Below are 11,882 nucleotides of genomic sequence, written 5' to 3' on the forward strand. Positions count from 1 at the left end.
GAAGTACTGTTGACCCTTGAACAACACGGGTTTGAAATGCATGGATACATTTATATGCAGACTTTTTTCAATTGTAAATACTACAGTACTACATGATCCACTGTTGGTTGAATCCGCAAATGTGGAACCTCGGATACAGAGGCTATGGAGGGCCAGCTATAAATTACATGCAGATTGGATTGTGCAAGTGTTGGCACTTCTAACCCTCGAGTTGTTCAAGGGTCCACTGTAGTATCATATGGTAAAAAGAGAAGTTGACTAGGAGTGAGGATATCTGGAGATTAGTCTCAGCACTGTCTCCAAGCAGGTTTATCACCCTTAAGCAAATCACTTAGCTTCTCTGATCCTTAATCTACCCATCTGTAAAGAGAGCTGGCCTAGATGGACTCTAAAACAGTCACTTCAAATTCTAAAAATACTGTTCTTCCGTGAGTATTTACAATGTGTCAAGCCAAAAGTAAAAGGCCAAATTCTTCCTTAATATTGTTCTATTTTGGCTTATTGGAGTACTTTCCTAAGAGCACTATTTCCTTTGTGGATTATTTCAGTATGTATATAAGATATGCCCTAAAACAAGAAGTGACCTACAAATGTGGTTTTCTAATGCCATTATAGCTATCTAAATGCCTAGGTTGAAAAGAAAGTCATACTATGGCTCCATAAGAAGTATATCAACTGGAACAAATCACTGAAAAGATGTCACTTTAAAAGCATTAATAGAAAGTAGAGCGGGAAGAAGGTGGGCTCCAAGACAAAGGACAAAGGAGAAAAACAGCACTTCAGAGAATAAATTATATGATAGTTTGAAAAAAATTGAGTATATGATAAAGGCAAATAGTGCAAGAAAAATGGCAGGTGATTTTTAACTTCTGTGAAAAAAAAAATCTTTACCTAAAAGGAACTGCAACTGTGATAGATTATTCTAACATAAACATTGATTTTTAAATCAACTAAAAAACAGAGGTATAATTATATTGAGGAGATAAGAGAAGGAAGCTGGAGGAGTATACAAGAACTGAATTCTCATCTATCATAAAAGGAAGTCAATACTTTCTAAAAAAAAAGATGAAGAAATAGCAGTGTAAGCATATTATTTTTAACATATGGAGGTAGAAAAGGGAAGTAACCAAGTATCTCGCATGTTTGCACTTTACTTTCTTTTAACAAATGTGATTTATTTGTAGCTTGAGAATTGAATAATAATGGCCAGTGTGGTACCTGTCTCCACTCTTCTTACCCTTGTACCATAACACATAACATAGGGCTGTGTACCCAATATCTTTAAAAATTCTTATTGGTTGAGTGACCAATGTAAAAATGGAGTGAAAATGTCTTGTTATAGAGTTACAGAATTTTGCACTGGAAGTAAATGTAGAGACTATATAATCGAGTGCTTCCCAAATTGGTGTTCCATGGAATACTGCTTCTTTTGATGTTAATAGCATGCTACAAAATGTGTTTGGGGCTCAAATAAACTTTAGAAATCCCATGTTAAAATTAATCAGGTGTCTTTACTGTAGGACTTCTTGGAGTCTTTACTATATTAATATACATTGGGAATCCCACAAAGGTAATTTATTATGTAGTGCTTCTCAGTCTCATTTGTTTCATGAATCAAGAAACCCCTGCTAATATGTCTAGTAGTTAGTGAGTGGTTCCTAGAGCATTCTTGGGAGAAGACTGATCTAATCTACTCCTTTCATTTTACAAATGTGGAGACAGGCTCTGTTCAGGTATCGATGGTAGGGGAACTAAAAGAAGGGCCTCAGCATTCTGCAGCAATATCCAGTGATTGGACAACTCTGGCCTGTGTTTTTCAGTCTTTCATCTTGCACCTGAATTATTTCAAACCAGGTAACAAATTTAGACAAAAGCATCTCCTCTGAAAACCTTTAAAGGTTTTTTGATCCCTAAGGAACCTAGGAGGTGGGCCCAAGTGTCAGCTGGAGCTCAAGCATAAAGTCCCAGGGCAGGAGCTAAACAAAGTCTCAACAGGCATAATAGGCCACGACTTTCAGTGGCAAAGTGACCCCAAACTGAACAATGGTAATGTGATAACAGACCACTCACATCTGTATGTTGTTTTCCAATGAACAAATAAATGCTTTTACAATATCATATTTGATTCTCATAACAATCTAGAGATAAAGACAAGGGTAGAATTATTACCCCCATTTTATGAATGAGGAAACTGACTTTCAGAGAGTTAAATGCCTTGCCTAGGGTTACAAAGCAAGTGAATGGCACAGTTGGAATAAGAATCTGAGTTTCCTATCTCTCAGGTTAGGGCTTTTCTCAATATATCACACAAACTGGGCAAATTTTTACTGACTACCAATTTAATTCTTCCATGAAATACCAACGTGCTCCTATTGGCTTACTTAAAAAGAAACAGATCAATTCCAAAGTGCTCATGGTTGGTGGCAGAAGCAACACTCCAATAACTGGAACTTCAAGATCCTATATCAGGTTCAGTTTTGTAACACCTCCTCTAAGCTATGTTGCTAGGAGGAGGGGGGTCTCAGTTTCAGTTGGGGAGGCAGTGTGGCCTAGTGTTAAAAGCAAGGAATCAGACAGACTTGGCTTTGAATCCTGGCTCTACCAGTTACTCATGCTATGACCTTATTCACTATGAAGCACAGATGTGTGCTTCATTTCTTCAGCTATAAAATGGAGCAAAGAATACCTACTTTGCAAAGCTAAGTTGGGAGGCTAGTATAAGAAATTAAAAGGATAGTATAGTGTCATGGTTAAGAGTGTAAACTCTGGAATTGTGCTACTGGGGTTTGAATCTTAGCCCTGCTTCTTACTAGTTGTATGACTTCAGATAAGTCATTTATCTACATCTCAGAATTTCAGTTTTCACATATGTAAAATGAGGAAAATAAATAATGTATTCTTAGTTGCTGTGAGCATCAAATATGATAATATTTGCTAAACACTTGAGCACAGGGTCTGGCATATATCTCAATCAAAGGTAATGATGATAACAGTGGTAGTGGTAGTGAAAAATCCAATATCCATTTTTCTGCCAAAGCAAGAATGAGAAAGAAAGCTACTTAGTACTGTTTGCTTCCATTTACCCTCTCACCTTGTTCCTCTCCAAGTTGAGAACACTAGACTAGAAGTCAGGACACTTGGCTTTGAATGTCAATTCTGTCACATTCTAGTTATGTGATTTTAGGGAAGTCATTAACTTACTTGAGGTATTTTTCCTCACCTGAGACATTAAGTTAATGATACTTTGCTTATTCTTCTGGGTTGTTGTAAGCATCAAATGAATTCATGGATTTTTAAGGTACTTTGTGAACTATAAAACACTATATAAATGTGAGGATGACTTTTTATCTGCCACAGGCTATAAAATAGATGTTTTTACCAGTAAAAAGCAACTTTATCGCCAAGTTTTTTCTCGTAGACAATTCGATCCAGTACATTGTAGCAGATGTTGGTAGTTGCTCCTTTCATCCACTCAATAAAGATTTTCCCTTTAGTCATATCAAAGTTGTACTGGAGGAATGGACCAGGACATGGGGTCTTCCAGTAAAATTCCTTGGCAATGTCTCCCCAAAACTCTGCAACAGAAAAGGAAGCCCAGACATCACTTAGCTTCTCAGACGTATTTATCCTCAGATAGCTTACCAGTCTATGCACAGGACCAAGTCACAACTCTGCCCTGTACTCTAGGACCTACCACCTGGGTCCCTCCTCTACCTATCTATCAAATCTTAACACCCACCACACTCCTAAACCACCTTCTATTCCCATGGGCTGAATCTTGACTCAAATTTCTTCCCTCCCTTCTCAAAACTGCCACTCCATTTTTCACCGTCTATTTAAATTGTAGCCACAATGCCTAGTACGTTGTAGTCAATCAGTAACTTTTTAAATGAACTAATTAGTGAAAGGAAGAAATCCTTTACCCACAGAGCCTTCCATGACATAGGAGGCTTAATTTGTTCATTCACTCTCAGCAATTATTTAATGAGCATCTCTTTCTCCTACTACTACTTGCCCAAGTGTTACTTGCTAAGTGCCAGATGTTGCTTTAAGCTCCTTAAATGCATTATCTTATTTAGTTCTTACTACAACCCTAGGAGGTAGGCCTTATTTTCATTCTTATTTTATTGATTTGAAAATCGAGGCTCAGAGAGGTTAAATAATTTGCCCAAAGTTATACATTTACTAAGTCACCATTTGAACTGCCCTGAGGAAGACATTGTTGCTAAAATCTGAAAGATGAATAGGAGTTTTTCTCCACACCCCCACCAAGAAAGACATTAATATGGGACAGAAAAGAACCAAGGGTATGCGTTAAGAGGAACTCCCTTAGGCCGAGGCACTGAGAATTACAGAAAGAACAGCAGGAATTGATGCATAAACTGGGCAGATAACGCAATCCTTCTAAGGAAGAATTCTAAGGAAGCTAAGGATTCTAAGGAATGCTTCTAAGGAAGCATAAAGAATTTGCTATTTACCCTAAGAGCAATGGAAAGCCATCATAGGAGTTTAATCAGGAGAAGGACATGATCAGACTTATAATCTTGAAATATTTGCCTGGCTACTTTGGAGAAAAGGTACTCAACAGGTTAAACATACAACTGCAGAACACCTAGGATAATCTCAGTACTGGATCAGGAGCTAGAGGAGAGAGAGACACTTAGAACAATAATAATGGAAGGAACTTTAGAGGTTATCACCCCCTCATTTTACTGATAAGAAATCAAATTTATAGAGGTAAAGTGACTTGTTCAAGGTTAGATGATTTAGCTTATATAATCTGATTAAAGAGATAAGACTAACATAAAATATTTTTGAATATACAAGACAGAATATAATTGAAAGCTAAATCACATGGAGTACAATTTGCAATGAATTAAAGAAATCCAAATTAAATCAACCCCAAGGTGCCATTATACGCCAATAAAACTAGCAAAGACTAAAAGAAAGATTAAACTCAATGCTTGAGTGGCCCTAGAAAACAGATACTCTTATATGATAACAGCATTATAAGAAATTAGCACAATTTACTGAACAGCAGGGCAATGCCTGACAAGGATCATAACATTTTTAATACCCTTTCATCTGCTAACTTAACTTTGGGGAACCCACTCTAAGAAAATAATACCAAAGGAAAAAAAGAGATTACTCAAGAGATGTTTATACTAACACTATTTATAATAGTGAAACTAGAAACAACCCTAAAGCCCAATAATGAAAAAACTGATAAAAACTAGCAATACTGGTAGTGATAACAATAGAATACTAAGTGGCCATTAAAGAGGGAACAAATGGGTCTAACTCTAAAGTCCATGTTGTTACAACTACACTGAGTATGTGTGTATACTCAAAAATATTTTAAAGTGATAATTAGTAGGCATAAACTATGTAAAACTATATATGAACCACATTTATGTCCATCAACAAGGAGTGAAGAAAACTGAGTTTTATGATCACTTAGTTTTTTTTGTTTTGCTTTGCTTTGTTTTGTTTTGTTTTTTGGCCACGCCACGCTGCATATGGGATCTTAGTTCCCCAACCCGGGATCAAACCCGTGCGCCCTGCAGTGGAAGCTCGGAGTCTTAAACACTGGACCGCCAGGGAAGTCCATGATCACTTAGTTTTTGTTTTTGTTTATTTCTGGTGGAGCTGTTGAACTCTGGATGTTTCTTTGGCACACATTCTAAGTACTGAAGAAGTTTAGAAGAGGAAAAGATGAAAATGGTCTGGGATGATCAGGGAATGCTCTGTGGAATTGTCGGGGTTTGACTAGGTAGAGAGGAACAGAAGGGAATGGGCAAAGGCTAGGAGATGGGAAAGGGACTTTTGTGTATCCAGTATATCAACAAGAATGACCTGTTGTAGAATGAGGGGTATATGGTAGGGAGTAGCGGAAGATAAGAATAGAAAGGTGGGGTGGGCTAGTTATCCAGAGACTCTGAAAGAAAGGCAGAATTTTAATTTGAAGCTGTAGGAAATAGGGAACTATTGCAAGTTTTTGAAGTGACATATGAAAGCAGTGTTTCCATAATATCAGGCTAATAGTGTTTAGATAAATCTAAATCTAAATCTACCAGAAATATTGGAAATGAGTGAGACTAGTGGAGAGAGAAGCAATTAGGAGGCTGCTCCCTTGAATTAAAAGGGTCTATGGGAATGGAAGAAAAGGTAACCTGAGAGAGATTTTGAAAGAGTATTTGACAGAATTTGGTGAAAGGCAGCCTGTGGATCAGGGAAGAGGAACAGCATAGCTATTGGGAGAACAGGTTCTGCAATCAAAACTACCTTGGTTCAAATCACAGCTCCACCACTAAGTACCTGTGTCACCTTGTGCAATTAAGTTAACCTCCCTAAGCTTCAGTTTCCTTCTCCATAAAATGGGGATAACAGTCTCTACATCAAATCAAACAGAATTTGTGCTTAGTAAGCAGTAAGCAATCTATAAATAAATAAGATATACAGATAGATAGGATCTGGGATGGTGCCATTGACAGGGATTAGAAAATTAGGGAGGAAAGCAGGTTTGGAAGGGAAAATTGGTAAATCTGAGTCACAGTCATATTAAATATGGTATAACAACAGGGTGTGTGAATAAAATGCTCTACAGACCTATGAAATTTGAGACTAGAGCAAAAGTGAGATCCTGGATACAGAGCTAAATATGTAGAAAAGGAGTTCTTGTGACAGTAATAGCTCACCCCTGGGGAGAAGATATTTGCAAATCATATATCCAATAAAGGGTTAGTATTCAAAATATATAAAGAACTCATACAACTCAACAACAAAAAAACAAACAGCCCAATTAGAAAATGAGCATAGGTGCTGAACAGACATTTTTCCAAAGAAGACATACAGATGGGCAACAGGCACATGAAAAAATGTTCAGTATTACTAATTATTAGGGAAATGCAAATCAAAACCACAATGAGATATCACCTCCACCCGTTTGAATGGCTATTATCAAAAAGGCAAGAAATAACACGTTTTGGAAAGGATATGGAGAGACGAAACCCTCATACATTGTTGGTGGGAATGTATATTGGTGCAGCCACTTTGGAATATGGCGATTCCTCAAAAAATTAAGAATAGAACTATTATACAATCCATTATTCCACTTCTGAGTATTTTTCTGAAGAAAACAGAAACACTATTTTGAAAAGATATATGTACTCCTATGTTCATTGTAGTAGTATTTACAATAAATAGCCAAGATATGAAAGCAACCTAAGTGTCTATTGATAGATGAATGATAAAGAAGATGTGATATATAGAGATATATATTTATTATATGGATATATGAATATTACTCAACCATAAAAAGAATGAAATCTCACCATTTCAGACAGTTAGACAAAGACAAATACCATATGCTTTCCCTCATATGTGGTATATAAAAAACAAACAAAACAAAATAAATGAACAAACCAAACTAAACAAAAACAAACACGTAGATACAGAGAACAGATCAGTGGTTACCAGAGAGGAAGGTTGGGGAGGGGAAAATGAGTAAAGAGGGTAACTATATGGTGATGGATGGAAACTAAATTTTTGGTGGTGACCACACTGTAGTGTATACAGAAGTGGAAATATAACACTGTACACAGGGAACTTAAATAATGTTACCTCAATTAAAAAAAAAAATACCTCACCCCTGGGAAACAGATGAACTCATGACAGGAGAAAATAGAGAGGGAAGAGAAGTGAAAAGAGGTCTGAGGTAGGAGGGGAGGGATAAATTAGGAGTTTGGGATTAACGTATACACACTACTATATGTAAAATAGATAACAAATAAGGACCTACTGTGTAGCACAGGGAACTATACTCAATATTTTGTAATAACCTATAAAGGAAAAGAGTCTGAAAAAGGATATACATAAATAACTGAATGACTTTGCTGTACACTTAAAACTAACACAACATTGTAAATCAACTATACTTCAATTAAAAAAAAAAAAAAGAAAGAAAGAAAAGAAAAGAAACAAGCTGGGGACATCTAACCTGAAAGTGAACTTAGATTAGGGGGTGAGACTATAGATTAGATCACCTCTCTGAGAGCCAACCAGGCAGTCTCCATTGGAAAAATGAAGATATGATATTATTATAGAACCAGTATATTAATTGGTCTTTACATTTTATTCCTAGAGAATCCCAACAAAAACATGGTGTTATCCCAAGAAGTCAGAATCCTGGAATGGTTGGTGGAAACAGGTGTGTGATATAAGTGTGTTTTATGAAAGTTCCATGTGATTGTGTTTTTCTTTAAAGATATTGGCTCATTTCCCTATTAAAGGAAGCCTACTGTGAATTCTTTTATAAAGCGTAGAAACTTTTGGCAAGGAAAGAATTACCAATCAGTTGACTCTTTTAAGTGTAATATTTGTCTAAGGTGTGGTATACATTAATGAGCAGTAAGACACTCTCTATGTAGGCAAATTTAGTCAATAAATATCTATACGAACACCTTAAAAAAATAAAAGAGGTCTGAGGACTCAAACTTGGACACTGCATGCAGCCATCAACCACTCTACACTTGATTCAGTCTCATCTTGCATTACTCAATAATTGCTTCATCCACTTTGTTCCTATTGTTATCAGACTAACCGCTATTTAGTGAACACTACTGTGCATCAGGCACTCTATAATGCACACTTCACTTATTACTCATTTTTGCCCTCAAACGAAACTGTGAGGCAGGTATTATTACCTCTGTCTTATAGATAAAGAAAAGGAATTCCAGACAGGTTTTAAAATCTGCCTAAGGCCACACAGTAAATGAGTGGTAGAGCCAGGATCTAAATCTAGATTTTTCTGAGTTTGATTCGGTGGCTCAAGCTTGTCCCACTGCCAACATCATGCTGCCTCCCACCTCAGCTACAGTTGTGACCCCTAACCCAGCCTGAGGGCACAGATGGGGAATTTTCCCCACACGTTCTTAAAGACATGGAACTACCTATCAGAATTTCTGAGTTATTACAATCCCATCCCTAATTTTTTTTTAAAAGACAACATTTTAGTGACTTGTTCAGTCTTATATGGTAGTTTCCATTGGGATTTCTAAAATACTAAAAATAGATCTGGGACTCCATTACTAATTTGGGGACCCCGGGATGGGACCCTACTGCCCCTCAGCAGTGGAGACTAACTCACAGGTTAAAGGTGTCAGGAGGCACTGGGTAGGCTGGTCTGAAAAGCGGCTAAGAAAATTCTCTTTGTGGCCCGCCTCTCCTCAAGGCGCTCTGCGCCCTTAAGAACCCGCCTTTTCACCTGAGGAACTGTTCTCTTCTTAGGACACTTTCACTCTCCTCACAAAACCTGCATCTCCTCACGAAACCCCCAAGCCGCCAAGGAACGCCCCCAATTCCTAGGGAACCCTCATTTCCTACAGAACCCTCCTTCTCAGAGAACCCCCCTCTCCTCCCGGAACCCCTTTTCCGTCTCCTTAAAGAACCGCAATTCTTCCCTCACAAAACCTCTATCTTCTCACGGACCCCTCAGTTTCCCAAGGGAACCCCAACTCCTCACTCTCCTGTAAGTCCCCCACTTCTCTCCTCCCTGACGTCTCTCAGGCCCGCCCGGGCCCGGCCTTACCTCTCGGCTCCTCCAAGGAGCGCCTGTGCAGCTCGCGGTAGCGCTGCAGCGAGGGGACGTGCGCGGAACGGCTGACCTCGGGCGGCGGAGACCAACTCCGCACCCGGCTCCGGGCTCCAGCCTCCTCCCGGACCCCGCTCCCACCGCCGCTCCGGCCCCGCTCCTCGGGAAGCCCCATCACCTCAAGTTCCGAACACCGTAGCAGCCTTGGCGGTCTCAGCGGGCGGCCAGGAGGGGGAAAACAGGCCGACCGAGGGGCGGGGCCTTCAGAGAAGGGCGGGGCCTGACAGCAGAGGCGTGGCTTAGGCATGTGGCGGGGGAGGCGGCCCGGAGGGGCGGAGCCATGCCTGGTGGAGGTGGGACCAGGGCTAGCAAAGAGACCGATAGGGAAAAGTCGAACATTGCTTGGGGGATGGGGCGGAGCTGACTTGCGGAAAGGGTGGAACCGCAGCGTGAAAGCAGAAGGGGAGGGGCCAGGCGTGACGGGAGAGAGGGTGGGCCCATGGAGTGACGGGGAGTGGCGAGGCTGGCTCTGACAGGGTCTACGAATTTCCATCCAGACCTAAAATGCAAAGACTCATTAAGTGAAGACTAGGAGGCGCCTTCAGTCTTTGCTAGTAAACCCATTTCATTGCATAAATGGTAAACTCAGGGAAAGGGAGGGCTTTGTACAAGGTCACAGAAAAAACAACGACTGTAACTTGGGCCAAACCTAGGTCTCCTGACTCCAGGTGTTTTTACCGCCTCATCAGGCTGACGCTAAGGCTTGTGAAATGACAAAGTCTATGCAAGTAGAAGGAATCACACCTTTCTTTCCTTCCCAGTCTCTTACTTCACCAAGAGACCCCTCTCCTGCCACACCTGGGCTCAGATACCTCTGGCTTCTCTCTATCTCTTCCACTCCAGAAAGGAAAGACCAGCCAGGACCCTCCATCTCCCACCTGCACTTACCACCAAGAAGGGCCCACTCCTGCCCATCGGTTCACAGAATGGCCGTCAAGGCAGGAAGGATCCTTAAGTATCCAACTCCAAGAGTGATTCTGAGGCCCGGAAGCAGGTAGCCCCCACTTCCTGAAGCCTACACAGGACCCCACCTGGCCCAGCCTCCCTTCCCACCTGCTCTCTTGTTCTTTGTCCAGCTAGCTGCAAGGCCAGCACACCCTAAACTGGAAAAAACAAACAAACAAACAAACCTCCCCATGGTCAGACCTTGATCCAGAGCCTACCCAATCCTGAGGAAGGGGTCTCAGGGCTCCCAGAAGGGATACAGACCTCATGGAATAGACATGGACCCCACTGAGAAGACGATACTTCATCGAGGAGGCATTAACTGCACAAAAGGGACACACACTTCACTGAAGGTACATGGACTCCATTAAGGGAACACAGATCTTACTGGGGCATCTCAGATCTCACTGAAAGGGCTGTGGACCCTGCTAATAGGACATGAATGGCATTGAAGGTCACTGACCTTACTGAGGGGACATGGGCTTCCTCCAAAGAGATACAAAATATATAGACTTTACTAAAGAGACATGAACCCCACTGAGAGGACTCAACCCCACTGAAGGGCCTCTTACTACACTGAGGGAATGCACACCACTGAGGGGGCACAGACCTTATTTAGTGGGGACAGACCCTACTCAGGGGATCAGACTTCACTGAAGCATAATAAGCCCTATGGACCTCACTGAGGAGATAGGAACCTCTCTGTGAAGAGAAAGGCACATGCAATGGCACACAGTCCTAGTATACATGGTCATCTATCCATCCCACACACAAAGTTCTGGGCAGCACTCTCCCTTCTCCCCTCTCTTCCCAGCCCTTCTTTCAGGCCCCAGAACTGTTCCCAACACACTGCTGCCCTCTCCTGTCTACAGGTGGCACTGCAGATGCTGGGCCCATAATGGATTTACAAGCAGTTCAGGTCATCTCTGAGCCTGGAGCCTGGGGTTGGGGAAGGAGGGGATGTGTGGCCAGGGGCTTGACCAGTCCCCTCCCTCTGCCTGTGGACTGTGAAATGGAAGTCTGGAAAAGAGGCCTAATAATATAGGGAACCAACACCCCATCCCTGGAAATGGGGTAGTAGTGCAAACTATGGTGTAGTTGGAATTCCTCAGTGAGAAGAGGATGGATCCGGTTGGACAAGATGAGAATCCACGAGATTAAGAAAAAAATGTTAATAATGATTATGGCATTTACTGTATTAAGTAGGTGTCAAGCCATATACTAAAAACTTTCCATGTGTTATTTAGTCCTCACAACCCAGAGATGGATACAGTCATTCTCTCCA

At 40.8% G+C, this 11,882-nt stretch overlaps 1 protein-coding gene across 5 annotated transcripts in view; it reads right to left on the reverse strand.

Annotated features, from left to right (window-relative positions):
- ACSS2 (acyl-CoA synthetase short chain family member 2) overlaps positions 1 to 9,869 on the reverse strand; it is a 47,534-nt gene extending 37,665 nt beyond the window's left edge. For 3 of the 5 annotated variants that reach the window (XM_029221068.1, XM_029221070.1, XM_029221066.1), the window contains exons 1-2: positions 9,590 to 9,806; positions 3,380 to 3,575 (exon numbers count right to left, since the gene is read on the reverse strand). In XM_029221068.1, coding sequence (XP_029076901.1) covers positions 3,380 to 3,575; positions 9,590 to 9,767 — 374 coding nt within the window. In that variant the 5' untranslated portion in view covers positions 9,768 to 9,806. Of the gene's footprint in view, positions 1 to 3,379; positions 3,576 to 9,589 lie in introns of all 5 variants that reach the window. The other 2 variants (XM_029221067.1, XM_029221069.1) reach the window with 2 other exon arrangements.
- Positions 9,870 to 11,882: the final 2,013 nt, after the last annotated feature.

The sequence above is a fragment of the Monodon monoceros genome, unplaced genomic scaffold, assembly GCF_005190385.1.
Source record: "Monodon monoceros isolate NGI ecotype Baffin Bay Population unplaced genomic scaffold, NGI_Narwhal_1 Super_Scaffold_13, whole genome shotgun sequence".
Classification (NCBI taxonomy): domain Eukaryota; kingdom Metazoa; phylum Chordata; class Mammalia; order Artiodactyla; family Monodontidae; genus Monodon; species Monodon monoceros.